At 36.0% G+C, this 21,655-nt stretch overlaps 1 protein-coding gene and 1 pseudogene across 4 annotated transcripts; one reads left to right on the top strand and one right to left on the bottom strand.

Annotated features, from left to right (window-relative positions):
- Positions 1-2,309: 2,309 nt before the first annotated feature.
- On the top strand, positions 2,310-2,821 carry LOC140035766 (ylmG homolog protein 1-2, chloroplastic-like; annotated as a pseudogene).
- A 10,091-nt stretch (positions 2,822-12,912) lies between these two features.
- LOC140035400 (uncharacterized) lies at positions 12,913-19,768 on the bottom strand. 4 transcript variants are annotated; one of them, XM_072076202.1, is made up of 12 exons: positions 19,150-19,536; positions 18,034-18,097; positions 16,626-17,648; positions 15,713-15,862; positions 14,879-15,601; positions 14,710-14,775; positions 14,538-14,626; positions 14,380-14,464; positions 14,174-14,266; positions 13,535-13,644; positions 13,381-13,453; positions 12,913-13,280 (listed from the first exon to the last, which is right to left on the bottom strand). In XM_072076202.1, the coding sequence occupies exons 3-12, from the start codon at positions 16,806-16,808 to the stop codon at positions 13,155-13,157; spliced, it is 1,698 nt and encodes a 565-aa protein (XP_071932303.1). In that variant the 5' UTR covers positions 16,809-17,648; positions 18,034-18,097; positions 19,150-19,536; the 3' UTR covers positions 12,913-13,154. The 4 variants fall into 4 exon arrangements, with proteins under 4 accessions (XP_071932303.1, XP_071932304.1, XP_071932301.1 ...); XM_072076203.1 differs by having other exon boundaries at positions 12,913-13,297; positions 16,626-18,097; positions 19,150-19,768; XM_072076200.1 differs by having other exon boundaries at positions 16,626-18,097.
- Positions 19,769-21,655: the final 1,887 nt, after the last annotated feature.

Genomic DNA, 21,655 nt, shown 5'->3' with positions numbered 1-21,655 from the left:
AAGACAGAATGGAGAAGATCTTGTTCTGAAAAATGCTAATAGTGTGAGGCTGTCAGTGCAGATGCGGTGCAGAGAGGACCGTTAGCACTTTCAATGGCCCAGATCAGTTCGAAGTCAGCTAGGTCGATTTCCACCATTAACAGTTCGTACAATCGCAGAGGCCAGATTCATTGCATGGTATTGCAATGCTATATGATTAGCACGTTAAATCAAGTAGCTATTAATGTTGCTAAATTGGAGACTCTAAAATTAAATTTCAATTTTTTTGGCAAAGTTCAGTTTTGACTGTGTTCACGGGCAACTGCAAGAGCTCGAATCAAAACTTGACATCGAGTGCGAGTTGATTAAGTTAAACTCAATCTAAAAAATATTTAACTCGTTAGCTCATAAATTAATTTAATTTTATATATTTTTTTAAAATTTTGATAGTGAAATTACATACATATATTTTTAATATTTTATTATTTATTAAGAAAAATTATTTTGTTTATTTTTTAAAAAATAAAATAATTATTCTTTTTAAACTCAAATTTAAACTCGATTCGAGTCGAATTTGAATTTGACTCGAATTCAAGTTTGAATTCGAACTTTACATTGAGAGCTTATCAAATACGAGCACGATGTCAATTAAATAAAGTCGACACTCCAGTCGATTAGTTTAAAATTTGACTCGATTCGATTCGTTTGCAATCCTAATTTGAAGTCAACATAAAGCCATGTTAACCACGATGTGCTTAGCAATCAAAGTGTTTTTTAAGCTTAAATATACTCTCTTCGTTCCATTAAAAGTATTATACTTTTCATTTCAAAATGTTTCAAATATTTGTCATGTTAAAATACCTATTAGTTTCTCTTTTCAATATAATATATTTCTTTTATCATGTGCATGTTACTATTCAAATTCAAAATTTGAATTTGTGAGGGTAAGATGGAAAAAAAAATACAAATATTACAATCAAACAACTATTTTTAAAAAGGTTGAATGCTTGAAATATGATAATCAATTTGCGACGGAGGGAGTAATTTGTAAATTGGTATTAATGGTTGTTTATAATGGTAAAGGTCGTTGTATGATCAAAATTAAATAGGATAGTCAAAATTGACTATAAATTCATCTGTGACCATCTCAGCCACGAACAAGAAACCCTACTATTACGCCTAGCACCTGTAGATCCTATGGTTACACCTAGCACCCGTAGACCCCTAGTCCAACACCGATAGGGGAGTGATACATAGTACTAAGCACCAATTTACAACTTGTAATTCATCATTAAATATCTTGTAGTATAATTTTATGGGTAAATTACATTTTACCCTCCTCTGGTTTTCACAAAAACCACGTAACCTCTTCATGATTTTAAAAGCTATACATAAATTCTCTGTGGTTTGGGTTGAAGTGTCAAATAGACGGAAACTACTTACCATGAAGATTTGTGGGCGAAATGTCTAAATTACCCTAATATAAATACAAAAAAGGCAACAACGAACACGGCCTGGGCTTCCCTTTCCTTTCATTACTTCTTTCTTCACAACGAGAGGAACTGCGTCCGCAACAGTCAAAGTGGTGGAAGGCCTACTTGAGTCAAATGGAGAGCTTTCTGCACCTCTCTTCAAGAGATAGGATTCCGGTTTCTGCATCTTTCTTTCTCCCATGCTTTTCCGTTGGTCAACTACCAAAAAAAACGATTTCTGAAACAAGAGCTCTAGTCATGGTTTCATGCTGTATGGGAGCTGCTGATTGTCCCTGTTTAGGCCCCCACCAGTGATTCCATACTGCCCTTCTCCATTGTTACCTCCGCTGCCATGACCAGTACTACTGCTACCATATCTTAAGCCAGGGCCCCTGCACCAGCCCCTGCCATAGTCATAGCTGCTGCCCCAACTCCCTTGCCTGCTGCTTGCTAGGGGTGTGCAAAGTCGAAAAATTTCGATTTACCAACCGATTTCGAAATTGAATTTGGAATTTCGAATTCGGTAATTCAGAATGGAATTCGATAATTCCAATTTCGAATTGGTTGAAATTAGGTCGAATTCGAAAATATAATTTTTGAAATCGAAATTAACGATTTCAAATTGGAATTCGAAATCGGAAATCGAAATCGAAAATATAATTTTGATTTCATTTTATAATATTTATATATATAATATAATATTTTTTAACAATAAAGTACTACTATTGGAATAAAAAAACAATAGATAAGGCTTGCATAAGTTACTTCAAGCCCAATTGAAGGAAGACGGCTTGGGCAAATCTAGAATCAACTCCACAGTCCTCAGAATCCGGAGATTTCGTTTCCAGCCAAAACCAGATGGCTTCTTCCCTGATAGCCTCTCAGACCTTAATCCTCCAAAAACCTACCATTATTTCTCCAAACAACCTCGCCGCTGCAACTATCCTCTACGGCTTTCCTTCTCTCTGGCAAAACCTAAAAGGCCGGCAATAATTACCGCTTCCTCGTCGACCCTTCTCAATAACTCATCTGCCAAAACCTCTGGTTACCAGAACCCCGCTCTATCTTTGCTCACTGGTTCAACTAGGACGGTGACTACGATGTTGGCTCTCGCACTAAAGGCCTCCAAGGTTCTCAATTTCGCCCTGCAATTGAAGGGCTTTCATGGCCTGCCGGAGCCTTTAGTCCACTCCGCCGCCCTGGCTTTTTTCGCCGCAATTCGGGATGCTTCCACTGGAACTTTGAACACGCCGTTCACCGTGGTTGCAGCTGGGATGGCAAAATGGCTGGATATATACAGCGGGGTTTTGATGGTTAGGGTTTTGCTGAGCTGGTTCCCCAATATATCTTGGCAAAACATGAATTTTTGAATTCGGTATTCGGAATCGAATTCGAAATCAGAATTAGCCATTTCGAATTCGAAATCGGTGAGAAAATCGATGTCCAAATTTCGAAAAATTTCGATTTCAAACTTCTGATTTACCGATTTCGAATTCGATGCATACCCCTACTGCTTGCACCAGGACCATAGCTACCACCATTCCATCCATCACCATTACTGCCGCCATCTAAACCATATTTACCGCTTGGACCACCACCTCCACCTGATCCGACCTACCACCATTACCACCTACAGAACCAAATCCACTGTCGTCATTGCTGCCTCCGCTTCCAGCCCCATAACCACCACCATTACCGTCTACAGAGCCATATCCATTACCATCATTGAAAGAGATAAGGAGCACAGATCTAGGCTTTATTGGATCCGTTAAAGTGGTCAAGGGTAATATGGGAACGTTTCTTACTGCTACCAGTAGTACAAGTGCATGTAAGACACGAATCGTCACGATGGGTGTTTTTCGTCTATTTGACACTTCAACCCAAATCACAGAGGGTTTATGTATAGCTTTTACAATCATAGGGGGGTTATGTGGTTTTTGCAAAAACCACAAAGGGATAAAATGTAATTTGCCCTAATTTTATAGTCATATGTAATTTTTTTTTTCTACAAAAGAGGTGAGGTTTATCCTCTAAACAGATATCAAACGTGGAGTAGCAACCCCTAATATGTCAGCTCCAACTGCTTCAAGTAATTCTCCAAGTTCAATTGGAGATTACCTAACCACGTGCAATCTTGGTTCATTGCTTATGTTGCTCTTAACCAACCAGTCGATGCATTGATTTCCTTCATGCCATATATGCTTTAGCCTGCATTCTCAATCCTTACTCATGTACTCTCTTATCTGGCCGATCAAGTTATGGTGTGTAATGTTTAAGTATTATCAGGAGAGGATTCTTAGAGTTTAAATCTGCACGGATTGAAAGAATGTGGAAAAGGATGAAAAGGTTAAAAAGCATTAATTATTTGACTCCAAAAGCTAATTATGTAAGACTAATTTAAAATTTACTTTTATTTATTTTTTTGTTTTGTTACTCAGAATTTGAAAATCACGATCACCAACCTAGGGTTCCGTCTATAGTGGAAAGCTGACTCATCTGTGCATGGTGGGAAGAGCAAACGAAATTTGGCCAAGACATCATTGTGGGGTCGGGAAAGATGTAGCCATTAAATGAGCTACTGGATACCGGGTAGAAGCGGTTGATTATGTGGTCCCTTTCTATTTCAACGAAAAATAAAATGTAAGCCCCTCAACAATTTATGGGCACTTGTTTACACCCAAAAATTGGCATCAGCTGGGGAGCAGGTCCCAGGCCAAATTGATGAAGGACAAATTTTGAAGGGCAATTTTGGTAAGTTAAAAGCCCATAAATGTATTTATGTGTACTCCAATCTTAAGGATTAAATTTAATTGTTGGTTTGCGTAGATGAGTAATTATATACATAAATAATTAAAAGGAATAATTTTATAAAATTTTATTTTTCACAATAATTTATTGAAGAATTTTGGTTCATAAGGTTATAGTAATTTGGTAATTACAATACTTAGGGTAGTTATATTGGCAAAATGTGATTAAGCAATTAGAGCAAAAGTTAAAAGTTTTTCCCTAAGGATAAAATTGAAAGCTTAGAAAATGATATTAAAAAGTTTATACTAACAACGATCCCTCTAACTAAGTCCTCATAGATAGTGATTTTTTAATTGGAATCAAAATTGTAGATGAATAATTAGAAACATAATTAACATAGTGTTACAAAAAACCAGAATCGTAACATAATTGACCTGGTAGATTTTAATTTTAATTTAGAAATTAGATAAGTAATCTTATACGTGACATGGTGACTTTCAAATCGATATCAAATTTGTAGATGAGTAATCATAAATATAATTAACATAATACACCAAGAAACTAGAATTGAGATTGTAGATAAAATAATCATAAACATAAATCACATAATACAAAAGTTTCAAAGATTGAACGTTTGAACTATTGAAATAACTAGATGGTTATGAATTTAAATTCTAACTCTGCAACTAGTTGTACTGGACATGACAAACTATAAATCACAAATTTGACCAGTAAATTAGTGTCAAAATTTGAGAATTTTTAAATATTAAAATGATCTAATGATAAGGATAATCAAACCATAGTAAAAATCAAAATTTACACTTAAAAGTAAGTGGTGAATTAAAAGATTTTGTTGTGATAGGATTATCTAATGATAGCAAATCCATTAAAACAAGCAAGCAAAAAATGCAATTGATGATAAAGTAAAAAGATGAAACCCAACATATTGTTTAAAAGACAAACATCAAATACTATTACATCCCTTCACCAAGCTGGATACATGATATCCCTATTTAAGTCAATGTCTTCCTCCTCCTCGTCATCTACTAGTTGGTAATTAGAAAGATTACCATCGTTCAGCCACGTATAATTCGTATTGTCCACCGATTGTTGGAATCCGTGAATTGGCTCCAACCCCTGCTTTACTCCAACATCATGCAACTAACATTAAAGAGCATAAACAAATCCACCGTGATGATTAAAAACATTAAAAATAACATTTTATAGCCACCTTACAATATAGTATCCAAAAAAACAAAAAAAAAAACATTTTCTAGAAAGACAAATTGCACAACCCACCTGATGGTCCAGTTGATCCCAGTCATTGTCCGAGTTAAAATGCATGTTCATTCCCCCTCTCACCCAAGCAGCGCTTGTATTATCCTCAAAGATGTCTCGAGACAGGCCTAGAGCGTGAGACAAGTCGTCGTTGGGATTTTCTATATGGAGGGGACAAGTTCTCTTATTATGGCCTTCCCTTCCACTGCCACAAAAAGTTAGAATATACATGAAACCACCAAAAAAACACGCCATAGAAGCAACTCAAAAATATGAACATGCCATAGAAACTACAAAATATGAAAAGTCGAAAACTTATAACAACTGTTAAAACTAACCCGCAATTTCCACATTTGTTGCGGACGTGTCTTTCTTTTCCTTAAGTTCTCTGATCACCCCTCAGCCTGTTTGCATGAGGATCACCGATACCCACTTTACCAGATGCATCTCCCTTTCTATGCGCTTGTGATGAGCTGCCCGTAGCAGTGGATTCTTCTAAGGATAGGGTTTTCATTTCGGCAGTTTGTATATCTATTACATTCAATAATTGAGTGTATCCAGTAGTAGTCTTTGCCCCATAGTAGCACATAGTATTGCAACCACTAGACAAACGAGCATACCTTGCCATTTCATTAACATTAGTGACCTCTGATCTTTCTTGTAGACTGCCACTTCTCCCAAGTCTTGCATCTCTAGTCCAGCTTTGCATAATGCAATTAGGTGGAATTTTCTTCATTCCTTCTATCACCATTATCCTAAACATGTGACTACAAGGAAGTCTTACGGTCTCCATTTGCAGGCATGAACAACTCATTATGCCAGAAGTTCTATTGTATAAAACCCTCAACTCCCTATTTGAATAGGAATGGGAAATAAAATGAATGCATTGGACTCCATCGTCCATGGCATTATATCTGAAGTATAACCCTTGGCTCCTCATCTCAGCTCTAACCTTGAGAAAGATCCTTCGAGTGAAAACTTCTACTGCATGCTGCTCCAAGTAGTGGGTCTCGGTTGCTGGTAGTAGACTAGTGTGCTTTGTCTCAACATTCATTCTTGCCTCTTCATGGCGAAGCCATGCATTTGCCAAATCGAAAGCTCTAAGAGTCTCAAATAGCCTTAACTCCCTATGAAGGTATATCTTCAACATAGCGTGCATCCTCTCGCACCTCTGTGTACTTCGCATGCCACCGAAAAAATAGCCCCTCAAGTATGCTAGTGCCCAGCGCTTCCTCTTTCTATACATTTGCTTAACCCAGTGATTGTTCTCCATATTGAACGAACATACCAGTTTGGCCCACTTTGCTTCAAATTTGTCTATAGAACAGTTGTTGTACATACAATCTTTAAATCCCACTCTGAAATCCTTGTTACCTACATGTGAGTTAAGGTTTTGGTTCAAATGCCAGCAGCACAATCTGTGCTTCGTGTTGGGGAGACATTTTTTTATAGCTTTTCTCATTTGTGGAGCGCCATCAGTCATGACCGATATGGGTTTTTTCCCATCCATCGCCTCCAAGAAAGTGTTAAGGACCCATTCATATGCCCCTTCGTCTTCCTCGCGTACAGTCGAGCATGCAAATATGGATGTGGAGAAGTGATTGTTGATGCCGCACATGACCACAAGAGGGTGCAAATATTTGTTTGTATTATAGGTGCTGTCAAATACAATAACATCGCCAAAGCATCTGTAGTCCTCACGTGACCTGGAATCGCTCCAGAACAACCTTGATAGTCTCCTTTCACTATCAACTGTGAAATTGAAATACAAGTTCAGGTCTACATCTTTCTTACCAAATAGGTATGCAAAGGCCCCTTCTGCGTCGCCATCCGCGATCTCTTCCATCCTTTCTGAATTCATCTTATTATATAGGTCCTTGATAGTGAAAGGAACATTGTTATACCCACCGCATTGAAGCACGAACAACTTCATAATCTGACTTGTCTTCATTCCAACACGACGAAGAACATGCGCTTGAGCATAGTCGGCTTCTGAGATGTGGCGGTGGGATTTTAGGAACTTCGTACTTGTTGGGCTTGCTAGTTTGTGGTTGTGACGCATTACAATATTACTGACCACGTGCTTGTCCTCCTCAACTGAAAGCCTTACTTTGAAATATGCCTTACAATCAACTCTTGTGACCGCCTTTGGCTCTCTTTGCCGATCCTTTCTTTGTATGTGTTTCTTATCCCGGAGCCCTTGCCTACTACACACCCATTGCCTATATCTGACCCAACCGGTTTCGGGGTCCTTTAGTTTATAACTCTTGCGGACACTGAATCCTGTTGCTCGACCAAGCATCACGTAGAAGGCTTCAGCTTCGTTTTCTGTATTGAACTTCATTGTCATCACATCTCGTTCATCTAAGTCCTCATAGTTGAAGTCTTGCACTCCTTCATGGAGCTGTCCTCTAACAAACATTCCTTGTGTTCCCTCTTCAGCTTCTGATATTTCAAATTCATCAGTGGCGTCCCATATGGTCAAATCTTTCCACGAATCTTGCACTGGTCATTTTCCGTTCGGATCATTAGCAGATTGCATCGTATGTTTGCACTATACTCAACACCACAGGTCCTATCTTATGTTAAGGGGTGCTCATTACAGACTATTATACATGTTTTGAAAGCCATTGTTTTCAAAATGCATCCAACCAGAAACCCCATCAATGTGTTTGCTAAGTTTGCATGCAAAAGAATACAAAACATTCTGCTAACGTGTAAACAAAAAATTTGAAGTGTATTTAAAGGGAAACTAGTGTATTTTCCTTGGCTTATAAGAAGTAGTTTAGTCGGCCCAAAAACATAGTCCACTACCAATCTCCTAATACAGTTTCAGGCCCGCCATGATTCATGGTTGGCTCATTTTGGATTCTTCGTAGTGAAATATTTGTCTATTCTTTTTTTTTTTGAGGTATAATATTGTCTATTCTGTTTTTTTTTGAACGTAAAATATTTGTCTATTCTTTTTTTTGAAGGTAAAATATTTATCTATCCAATAGCCCCAATTTTATTTCTTGAAGTATCTGTTCAAATAGTACACAGGGAAACATGAACAAGCCACAAGGAACAAAATGTCAAAAAAAGAAATTAAGATTCAGAATAGAGTTACCTTCTTGGAATCCACCTTCCTTTCTGGATCAACCTGCTCTTCTCCCACTCACAAGCTCATTGTCGTGGTTGCCAATTGCTCATACATGGAACACTATTTATATATTCCATAGAAATCATACGTTTCAAGCTACACATATAGTGGTTGTTGGGTTTTTACTCCCCTTCATAAACATTGTGTATTTATTTTGAATAGACTTCGGGTTTTGAAACAAGGGAAAGGCATATCATTTATTTGGCAAGCAAGTAACCTCTTTTTTACTTGTCCTGTAATTTCATTAAATTGCTTTCCAATTCCATGATACTTGCCCAAGGTCTCCAATCAATTGAAATCAGTGGAAATTATTATCATTTATTAGACAAGTTAGCAATTCAGTTCTTTTAAGATTTGAAGATCTTCTGACTGTCAACCCCATAAGTTCAATTCAACCCATCGTCTATTTACGGTTTCCTCTATACAAATTGATCAATTTAATCAATTGAAATTCCAATTGATTCTAGGGGTGAGGAAACGGTACAAATTCGGCAATCTGGTTAGTTGAATTCGGTTATTTGACTTATAGAAATCTAAACCATTTCAATTTCGAATTGGCTATAACCGAATTTTAATTAGGCTACCGATTTCGAATTCAGAAATGGTAATGAATTCGGTTAAAAAAAATTGATTTTTTAAAAATTATTACTGATGTGAATCCCCAAATTTATTCATAATTTAACACATTACATATGTTCTAATCATTTTGTGGTTTAATTTAATTGGCATTTATTTGATCACTTATACCTAGAATCCTTAGTCTATGATTTAAGGAACACATAAAAAGTGATTAATTTAAACTAGAATAAACCTTAGACTATACAATGATTAGTAATAATAAACCGTAGACTATACAACCATAGGCTAAAATTGGATGGTGTACATTATTATATATTATTATTATTATAAGTACATGATAATATCGTATACTAACTTTTATTAATAGCATTTACCTATATAATATAATACTATATTAGTAGTATATACTAATACTAAATAGCATTTATCTATATATGAACCGAATTTTATAAACTAATTTGGTATTCGAATGTGGTAATGTGGTACCCTATTTCATTTTACCGAATGTGGTACGTACCAATTTTGTACCAAATTACCAAATAGCTGATTTCAAATTACCAAATTCATAATCTGAATTCCGTTATGAATTCGATATGTACTGAATTTGCTTACCCCTAAGTTAGACATTGCAACATAGCAATTTCCCGATTTCAAATTTAATTAGGGCAATTTAAGATTCTTGATTGACAATATAAGTGTCAACTATATCGATTGTGCTTTATGATGGTTTATATATACTAATTTAGTCATTTATCTATTCCAATTACAACGTTGCAACATGGTAAATCATGCAAGACAATTTTAATTAGGGCCCCTTAAGATTCTTGATTGACAATAACTCAACTATATATTCCCTCGCAACTATATATTCCCTCGCACATCTTCAATTTACAGTGCATAATCTATTTTTCTTTGTAATTCTGTTAAATTTAATAAGTTTTCAGATCTAATATATGTCTGACACGTTCAGATCGATTTTTAGCAAGATTATATGTCAAAAAATTATATATTTTTTTTCAAAAAAAAATTTGCAATTTTCAATTTCAACTTGTAACCTCTTGAATGTCACTGACTATTTTTATTTACCATAATCTAACTGTCAACTATATCGATTGTGCATTATGATAGTTTATCTATACTAATTTAGTAATTTATCTATTCTGATTAGGACGTTGCAACATGGTAAATCATGCAAGTCAATTTTAATTAGGGCCCCTTAAGATTCTTGATTGACAATAACTCAACTATATATTCCCTTGCACATCTACAATTTAGATAGCATAATATATTTTTTTTGTAATTCTGTTAAATTTAATAATTTTAATGATTGAACATATGTCCGACATGTTCAGATCAATTTTTAGCTAGATTATATGTTTTTTTTTTAAAAAAAAATCTTTGCAATTCTCAATTTCAACTTTTTTGGACTTGAATGTCACTGACTAATTTTATTTACCATAATCTAACTATCAACTATATCGATTGTGCATTATGATAGTTTATCTATACTAATTTAGTAATTTATCAATTTCGATTAGGACGTTGCAACATGGTAAATCATGCAACTCAATTTTAATTAGGGCCCCTTAACACTATTTAATTATATGTTTGTAGCATACATCTATTGACATTACTTGCATACAATAGTAGGCCGGCTATGAGAATTTAAAATTTTGAAAGAAAATTCAAAAATTAGTTGGTGCGTGGTGAATGAAAATTTGAAAATCTGTCCATTCAATTGAAAATTTGACTACCAATTATATGGCGCCATTTCGCTAAAATTTTCATTTTACGCTGTTGGTGCCTTTAGTTTGGTTTCCTCCCAATCATCAGAACACATATATATATACATAGATAATACGCAGCTTTTGATTAACATTTTGCAGACAAATCACATAATAATTAAAATCATGAACAAGGTGAGAGGAGCATTCCATCAAGCAGAGGAGTCATCTAGTGCGTTGGGATTTCCAGATTTCTTTACCAGAAAAACATGTGGTATGTTAAGCTAACCATACTGCTAGCCTTAGTTTTACTCTTTTACAACTGAATGTTTAGCCACATTTGATCTTCAAGCCCATTTGACCATGGAGCTATTTCGAATCACATTTAGGGGCATCGAATCTGGATGATAGAGACATTGGTGATGGTTCCTCTTGTTTGCGGAAGAGATAAATGAGATAGATAAGACTTATGAGGACTATGAGACTGATGAGGCAGTTGAGACAGATAGAAGCGGGCTTCGAGGTTCTTCCCTTCACACTGCTAGTCAGAGATCTTGCCGATGCAGTTGTTGAGCAGTGAGTGATGGCTGAAGATGAAGGCCAATTTATGGAGGGACCTAGTGGGGCATTAGGATAGCTATGTTGTGGTGTGTTTGCAAATGGTGGCACAACAGGAAGATCAATGGGCTGACGGACATTTGGGGTAATTGTTGAGGTATGGCCGGTATAAGCCCTCCATGCCGCATCTGCCTCCAGGAATGATCTATAGGATTGAAAAACTGCTCCGCTGTACCTGTTCGTCGCAGCTTGACATTCAACCCAAGTTTGCATCACACCAGTTCTCCTGTCGGAGAAAATAACGTAGTACTTTTTTCCGGCCATTATATGTGAAGCGATGTTGCGTGATAAAGATGAATTGGATGGACTCCTTGCAACTACCTTAATAGATCCGGACTCTAAACTTTCATTTATTTGTGATCTATAATATGCACTGCACCTATAGCCTATTTGAATTAGAAATATTTATTTAGTTGTTTGTTTGGTGTATAATGAAATATTTTTTAATGGCTAAATGATAACAGCTGTATAAAAAAAAAACTCATTTGAATCCCACAATTTTGGTGTATAACATGCCTCTTGCTCCCAAATGGCATTATTGCAAGTCAGGCTTTGGTAAATAGGATTGTACACAAAAGTTGATATATCACTTTCAGCACCGATTGGCGCAAAGCTCGAACATTGCATACAATTGTGACTTCAAATTCAAAGTGCAACCCAGATATCAATGCATTTGTAACTTCAAATTTGAAATGTGTTGCGATTAAAGGAAGTGGGGTTGAAGTCATTACTCTTGAGGGAGCCAAAGGAAGAGAACGTCTTCTAGATAAGGAAGTGTGATGTGAGTGCGGAAGCAAAAGCCTAGACCGTAGGGGAACACGCTGTCTTCCATGTTGATTCCTTCAATGGGCGGTTTCTCTTGAGCTTGGACGGCATGAACTAAGGCTTGAAGCGACTCCTTGAATCTCTTACCTCGTGCTCGTGTCACTGTGTCTTGAGGGACTTTCACGGGGTCTACTTGAACACCATGGGCCTCTTGCTCGTTCGCATCAAAGTGTGTTGCAGTTAACATCATGTCGTCTTTTCTGGACAAGAGAGCCAAAGGAAGAGAACGTGACCCTCGGCCCTGCTGTGAGGGACGGAGAGCAAGTTTTTGGGGTTGCCAACATTTTTGCTTCATTCAATGACACCTTTATTCATGTTACTGATAGCACTCGATGATTGGTGGTAGAAGGAGAAGAAGGCTGTAAAGCTTTGTACTGTGATAAGAGCAAAATACAAGTCAATTTTTGCAGTAACCGTCACTCTCGTTTTTAATGGTGCTGCCTGCAGTAACTTTGATCATAACAGAATTTTGATTGTGATATTTTAGATATTATTAGTTGCTTAGTTTAAAAAAAAAACAATTTAATGTAAATAAATATCAACTTACTGTCATTAATTTGTGTGTCATTAATTTGATAGAATGTGTAAGCCACCAAATTACAAAAGACCGATAACGTAGTCATCCAAATTACAAAAGACCAATAACGGCCTGACCAATCAAATTACAAAAGACCAATAACAAGCCACCAACAAAGATATAGTTACTCATCATGCCCATCTAATATCACGGCAAAAAACATGTACAATTAATTTTCTAAAATCTTGCAGCTTTTTGAGCTCCACATGAGTTTACAACGTAATCATCCGAACAAGTTCTCCAATCCGGCAGAAATCATACATGCAGAGGTGTCGAACTTCATTGCCTAAGTCCAGGAAAAGGTCGAATGCAATCCTCAGATGATCCAAACTTGTCACCTTTTAACATGCATCACCTTTCATTCTTAGTTGAATGCAATAGTAAAATATAGATAAAGAGAACAAATAAATCAAATTGCTCATTCCTTAGTTAGCTTACATGTAACTTGAAGCTAGACTTAACATCACCACAGAGTTCCATGAATTTTGCAATGTAAACCCCGCAATCATTGCTGAATAAGGAAAAAAATAGCATTCTAGATCAAGTCGCATTACATAAATTCGTCTTATGGTAAAGTAACAATAACTCTTACCCATTGCCCTGTTTGGGACAATTTTTAGGCCTAGTAAATATGTAGTTGTTCATATCTCCTTTATGTCCACGGCCAACTCCACATGACAGTGCCTCTTCAATTGCTGCACACTGCTCAAATATCATTAATTGGTAGACATCAATCAAGTTAGTTCTAGTTACAGGAAATGTAACAAGATTAAGCACCTAGTTGTCACTCACAACAATCTTGCCATTATTCTCCCTTTCTTTGTTAACAGCATCGCTATCGGGCACAGAGTCGCAAATGAAAACCTGACGGCTAATTATGTCTATGATACATAAGTACCAGTGTTCCTAGTTCCAGTTCATGGGTAAACAAATCTAACACAAGTTAACCAAAAAGAGTCCAATTAGCAATCAATTTGAGACATCATAATTCAATCTAGTTATCTCATGTGCTTTACCTTCTCACACTCATTGATAGGGGCCCCGAAACTTGATTCAGTTAGATAGTTCCCGTATATGCCTTCGGGACGAATAGTATCATGAAGAATCAATTGCTGTAGTATTATACTATGTGTGTTTAATTAAAAAAATAATTATCTAGCAGAACTTCTTATAATTAAAATAAAAGGGGTACAATGATGAATTTTATAATTAGTAGCCTTAATATTTTCACCTCTAAGTAAGCTGGCAGGTACCAAACTCTTCGGGAGCCTTTCAAATTCCTTCTACCTCTGAGTGTTAATAATGCACTGTAACAACTCAATACCTATGGCAAAAAGAATAAAAAATAAAATCCCCCGCATGCTAAGACCTTTCTAATTAACATATCCATTTTTAAATACCAAAATACCAATATTGACAAAATCAAAGTGGCTTCACCTCTGCGTGGATCCAACGGCCAGGCCTAAGAGACCTCAATTGCGATCGGGTAGCCTTCTGTCCTAACATTGATACTAAAGTGGTGCTGCATAAATAATACATATTAATCTATACAATTAATCTTTCAATTATCAACTACAAAAAAAAGTCAAACTTACTATCTTGGCAATTTGTTATCAAAAAGCAGATCAATTAGTCTCGCACGTGTTTCCGGTGGTAATTCCCCATCTCTAGTACTGTTATCTCCCTATAATAAGTATGGTTAGCCACTTGTTTAGACATAAATATCAAACAGTAACATGCAAATCATTTTTATAAGTATTTATGTACTATTTCGATTCGACAATCTGGATTATCGCCATTGCATGGTTGCTTCCTTTTCTTACAGCATCGAGCCTGTTGAAATTGAAACTTTAGTATAATTCTAATCACCTTAAACTATCACCGGTAATTATGCAGGTAACCTTTGTTCGAGTCAAAGACACACTGCAAAAGCTACCTTTTTAGGCTTTGGAGAAGCATTCTTCTTCTTGAAAAGTCTCTTGCTCGCTGGGGAGATTTGAATTTTATGCTTTGGTACAACCCCCTGACTAGTCATACTTAATAGCCTGGCCTTCACAGACCCTGTGGAAGACATCTCTGAGTCTGGATTTGCAAGTCCAAGAGCCTTATTGATGCAAGTTTTTCTAGGCAGTTTGTCATCCATTGAAGACACCCTAAGTGAGGCTTCCTTTTCAGCTACTACCTCCACATTGTCCACCTTCACTGGAGAAGTCACATCTATGGAAGTATCCCTCTCATATTCAACAAATTTGGATGTTAGATCATTTTCTTGGTTTTCTGTTTGAGGGAATATATTCCATGCAATAGGCTCTTTAAAACAAACAGGGTTGCATTTTGGCTTGTACTTCCTTAAATAGTTCTTGCACATGCCATTTTTGCTGTTAACAGCATTTCCATTCCTTTCCCCTAAACTAATTGCAATCGCTTCTTTGTCCCCAGCTCTTTCTATAAATCTTTTCATCTCACCGACTATTGCATCTTGCATTGTCTTCAACGACTGTGCCATGCTACACATTGAATCCTGAATTTCTTTGTATTCCTCTTTCAACTCCCTGGTGGAATCTTCAACTTCGTTCATCCTTTTTCCAAGGTTACAGTTTTGACTTTCTTTCCCATGCTGAGCAGTGTACCAAACAGAATCATCCACAATTACCTCAACCTGTAATGAATGTCTATAATTATCGTTTATTTATATGCCTATTTCTAGTAACAAAATGAAATAAAGGAAAAAATCCAACCACCAAAATTTTGTGCAAAAAAAAAAAATTACCTCTATTCCATCCATGACACCAAGGTGTTTTAGTCTACTGATCCTTCTTTGCAGTCTATCAATGCCCCAAAATTGTACCCAAGGTTTTGCACGGATATGCAAGGGGATATATGCATCGCCATGAATGGAGAAGTGCTCCATGTAGAATAGCTGCATTTATGTAACAAGTTGGACATAAACCAAAGCTAATTTTACAATTGCAATTTAAGTGACTCCTTACCATAAAAAAGACAACACAACCATCCACTTGCTCATCTTTCATCATTTGGGCATTTCTTATTCCAATTACCAATTCATCAAGAACGAACTTAGCCCAATTCATATGCTCTATTAGCTCTACCTCATGCAAAAAAGAAATGAAGGTCCTTTTCACCAGAAAATCACTTATAGGAGCCAAAATTTTGCCTATTACAAGAAGTACGAACTTCACTTTGAACTCCACCCCTCAAGTTTGCATAAAAAAGAGACTTTTTTTCAGGTCAGCCAAGACAACTTCTCCATCTTTAACTATTATGTGAAGTTCTTGTTCCAACAGATCATTTGTATACCAATCTTTCTCTAAGGTTGCAATGTTGACACCATTTGCTGACAATCCCAACACATGCTCTACATCCTCTGTCATAACTTTGATGCAACACCCATGGATATCGAGAGTACGGCGTTCGCAATTAAAATTATTAACCAGCCACTGCCCATCTTCATGCAAAGCTTGCAAGTTTAGCAAAGAACCAAATCCCAATTTGGTCATTGCTATCCTATGTTCACTGTTCAGATTATCAATCACTTCCCTAATTGTTTTTGTTGACGTACTGCTCCTCCAACTTGCTTGTGAGATTCAAGTTACATTCATTGCCATCGTTAATTAATGTCTTAAATACTTCCACTCATATCACATTACAAGTATACTTTATACCTTTGCTACACATGCTTGATATTTTGGCAAGACATCTTCTGAAGCCATTGTTGTGTTTTTCTCTTCATCGCGATTGGGTCCTGTAGAGCTTGCATGGTGAAAATTTTTTATCCCACCTTCTGTTTCCTCCGCTTCTGATGATAACAAATTCACAAATGACAAACTTGCTCTTTCAGAACTCATTTCCCTTTGTTCAAATCAATCTAGAAGCAACATTCCGTTTTGCAACCTCATTCATTGAGACGGTGCCGCATACTCTGCTTTGGAAAGTTGACTAAAACCCTACAATCTTTTGGTATTTATGGGGTCTTTTGCTATTATTGTTATTCCAGTATAGCATCTATAGTTTCACTGTGACAGTCCCACCTCTTCTTAGGGCGAACCCTAGAGTGTCAGCGAATTGCCTGCTCAACTCTAGCTAGGGCTCGATCGATCAAAGAACTATCAACTCAAATGAAATTGATGAATTACCTCCCAAGCAAGGGAGTGTAACCCTAATTGAAACATAATCACTACGCCAACTATCCAAAGCTTAGTATATATAGCTAAATGTCAACTTATCACTCCACACTTAATTTACATAGCATAAGTCGAATTTCTGAATTCAAACTTACAAGTCTTCTCAAACAAAAGTTACAAATCTCCAAATACAAGTTTAAAGCAAAATAAAGCTAAGAAAGCTCTTGATCAAACCCATTCCCGATCTATTAAGGAAAACAAAGGGAATGAGATGAGTTAAAACCCAGTGAAGTTCCAAGTAAACAAGTAAGCACATAGCCAAATAAGGGCACAATATGATCAAGTAGAGATCATAATATAAACAAGTAGAGACTGTACAGTATGATAAGAATTTAATCACAGTTCAATTCAAGAATACAAGTGGCTTTCAAAAGCCAGAAACCACTTGAGCTTGATCATAACCGCATCCGTTGACTCTCCGTCAACATTTGTCTTCATAGAATATAACGTCCGTAGAACACTACTTTTATCGTTCTCCGTCCACCAGTCAACTCCCTACCGAGTCTGCACACCATAAACAGTAGTTTGGTAATACTCGAGTATACCGATTTCCAGTGTTCAGTAAACAGTCCCCAAGGTTTATCGGCCTTCTCGACCAATCCCATGCTGGCTCGATAGAACCGACTCACATATGAAGTTGGGTACCCAAACAGTAGCAGTAGTTGATAGGGTATCACCCAAACAACTCAAACACAGTCATACATAGAGATATCACATCTCATAATAACAGTATATGGAGCCTCAGTGGAAACAAGGAAGGTCGAGTGCGATAAAGTACACGCTTGCCTCCATTTTTATCAAAACAGTGTTTGGCTCAAACAGTCGCAAATCAAGTATTTCAAGTTTTCCGATATTTCACATAACAGGTAGCAGGTAGTGGAACACTCACCTGTCAAGTGATGTAGTAGTCAAACGTCAAGTGTCTCGGTTACGACCACCTTCGTTTCCCAACCCTAGGGCAACGAGTGAAATCGTTAACAAATTAGATTCATTTCTCACTCAATTGTAGGTTCATTAAGAGATCAAGTGAGTGGTTAGAGCCACACAATTCATCATGCAAATTTGGTCCAAAATGCAGTAAAAATTCATGGGAAAACAAGTTCAATAAGTGCATGAAAGTTGGATAAAAGAAAAGTTTCATTCAAACTTAAAATGTTCTTCGCGGGTAAAACAGTCGTGCCCGCGCAGTCTCAGTAAAACGACTATATCTCACTATAGGAAGATTAGAATATGGTGCTATCGGCGGCATTGGAAACTAGACTCGAAGGGCTTTCCAACGGTACCAATTACACACTCTAGTTCGTCTCCTAGCAGTACCAGTAGATCGGACAAGTCGGCTGTTTTTCCAACCCTGGATCAGCCCTAACCTCAAGCCAAACTACATTAGTTCTTGGTGCTATCTTCATTTGTTTTGGTCCAAATTCATCCAAATCAGTCCTCAAATGTTCACCAAGGACCATTGGAGTTCAAAATATAATACATCAACATGAATAAGAATGACCATAGCAGCCTAGCCATCAAGAAAACCAAACCAGTCCACTATATAGACCAAGCCACTACTTTACTTGCTCAAATTTCATTCCAATTCACACATGAACTTAACCAATCTTTAGCCCAGTTTCTTAGGCATGATTAAGGTGCAAATAAATCACAAAAATCAAGAAGAAACCCTTCCTTCTCAAGCCGGTCAGCCAAGGAGATGAAAACAGTCCACCATTTCCTCTATTCATCCAACCTTTATCCTTAAATGATTTTCACTTAAACAACATATCAAGTGTTAAATCTAAATCAAAAGAGGTTTAAAAGATGTAAATACTTCATAAACAACCATGAATAAGGTTCAAATATTTCATCAAACACTTGGTAGGTATACTAACTAACTCAACTATTACTTGTTTAATTCAAGAGATTAACCCCAAATCTCAACCAAATAACTTGTAGTTTGCCATTAAAACTTAAAGTATATAATAAAATACCATAAAAGTATCATTTAAAGAATATTTACCTTTCTTGTAGGAAGCTTAAACCACCAAATCAATCCACCAAAATGAAAGTTTCAAGCTTGAATCAAGCACTTAGGGTTGGAGAAAAGTTTCTCACTAACTCAAGATTTTTCTCTTTTGGTTTTTACTCTTGATCATCTAGGGTTAAAAGCAAGAATATGGAGCTCTCTCTCTTTCTTTTTGGAGCTATGAAGTTCGGCCAACCTAAGGGTAAGAAAGCTTCAAGATGGTTTAAATTATCTTCTAACCTTTGGTCAAACAAAATCCATGACTAAGGTTTTGCCACTTGACTCCATTCTTGTCCAATCCCCCCTTAATCTTTGACTAATGATATTTTAACCTTTCCAAATGTACCAATACTTATTTAACACCTCTAATCCTTCATGTAAAGTCCCTACCACTAATAAAAGAGCACTTGGTAAAATACAAGTAGTGAATTATTTAAAACCAACTCAAGAAAATGTTTTACTTCCAGTAAAAGGAAATGAAATGGAATGGATGAAAATGTTGTAACACATAGGAAATATAATGCAAGGGCATATTATAAGTGGTCTAAGTTTTAGAATAAGACATGTAGATAAGAAAAAATTGTGTTTTAAAGTGAGGGTCAATACAAGGGAATTGTTGTAACACATGTAAAATATAATACTATGGCATATAATGAGTAGTTTAAAATCTTATGACAAAGCATGTAATTTAGGGAAATTATATTTTAAAGTAAGGATTCTCACATTCACTAATTTATTTAACCACCCAACCCAATTTATATTAGTATTTGCTCTTAGCTCCTTCATGATAATAGGCTTTGCCGGTCACCTTCTCTCAACTGGGCCCCAAAAATATGGATAGAGATGCTTGTGCTGAGCTATCCTTCTAGGACATGGGGCACGGACGGTTGCGCAATGTTTTGAAAACCGGACCGGACCGGCCGGTTCGACCGGTTGAACCGCGAACCGGCCATGGCACTGGTCCGGTTCAATGCCATAGTTGACTTTATCAGAAAACCGGTCAAGAACCGGTCGAACCGTAAAAACCGCGATTAAACCGCTATTGAACCGGTTTTCAACCTTCTTCTTCTTTTTTTTTTTTTTTTTTTTTTTTTTGTAAAATACAGCTATCAAGATTCGAACTCAAGACCTTTGTAATAGAATACCAATGTATTAACCGTTGCACCATCACATCTTATTAGTTTTTTTTGATAACTTATTTATATAAAGCAAACATTTATATTTCTTTTTTCCGTTTTTCTTACAAAATCTCATCCTCTCATGACTCTTTCTTTTTAATTTTCAATTCTCTCTCTCTCTCTCTCTATCCTCTTTTTTTTGTCACTCTCTTTTTAATTAAACTTCTTTATTTTTAATTTATTGATGTTTTCTTCAATCTTTTAATTTGGTTTTTGTCCATTAAATTGAAAAAAGTTAAAAAAGAATTATTTTTTTAACCCAAATTATTTAATGCTACAATCATTCACTTTTATCTCATTTTTTGTTTCTTATCAAGTTTACATTTCTATTTTTCATTTTCTTGACTTCCTTCGAACTCCAAACTTTCTTTTTTAAATTGCAATCTCTAAAACGTAAATTAAAATTTAACTTCACAATATCTAAATTCTCATAGACGTGAATTTTGTATAATTTCAAAATATTGTGATATTTTTGGATTGGATTTAGACATAATTGAAATCGAGATGAAATTTATTTGTTTTAACTTATAATTTAAAATTTTTATTTTTAAAAAATTCAAGTTATTAAAAAATAGTAAACCTTTCATCATATAGAGTATTAAATTAATCCATCACATGTCTTATTTTGTACATATATATATTTATATAAATAATTTTTTAAAAAATTCATTGAACCGAGGTTGAATCTCGACCCTTTCACTTCACCGATTCAATTAACGATCCGATTTTTAAAACATTGCGGTTGCGCCTGCAACCGTTCCGGACGATTTTAGCTATTTTCAATGTCTATCCATAGAGGATGGCATCGTGGCAATGTCTATCCATATGTACTCCTGGGACAGGTCACATGCTTCCGTTTATAGACAAGAAGCTGTGAGAGAGATACCGAGCGGAGAAAAGGGGTACATTTGATCTGCTCGTTTGACTTTTTCTGTGCGACTCCTATCTTGGCAGTATTAGACTATTAGTACAACCACTAAGTTTTGAATTTCTTTTTCTTAATTGTTACGAGTGTAGCCCAAAATAAAAATAAAATTACTTGTATAACCTGAATCTGAAAGACAAAATTTTGCGATCAAATCCCATTTTCTGGAGGATCTTTTTACAATATATCCGTAGATATCATCTCCACCGAATTTTCATTTTATATTTTTTTTTATTGACACGATAGATTCTATACTATAATGAAATATTTTAACAATATATTCTTAGATATCATCTCTACCAAATTCCTTTTATCGATACGATAGATTTTATGATACAACTACTTCTATTCTACACTAAGGAAATGGGGATCTAAAGAGATTAAAGAGAATGAGGAT

The sequence above is a fragment of the Coffea arabica genome, chromosome 2c, assembly GCF_036785885.1.
Source record: "Coffea arabica cultivar ET-39 chromosome 2c, Coffea Arabica ET-39 HiFi, whole genome shotgun sequence".
Lineage (NCBI taxonomy): Eukaryota > Viridiplantae > Streptophyta > Magnoliopsida > Gentianales > Rubiaceae > Coffea > Coffea arabica.
The sequence above is the reverse complement of the archived record's forward strand: the minus strand, read 5'-3'. Positions and strand labels throughout refer to the sequence as shown.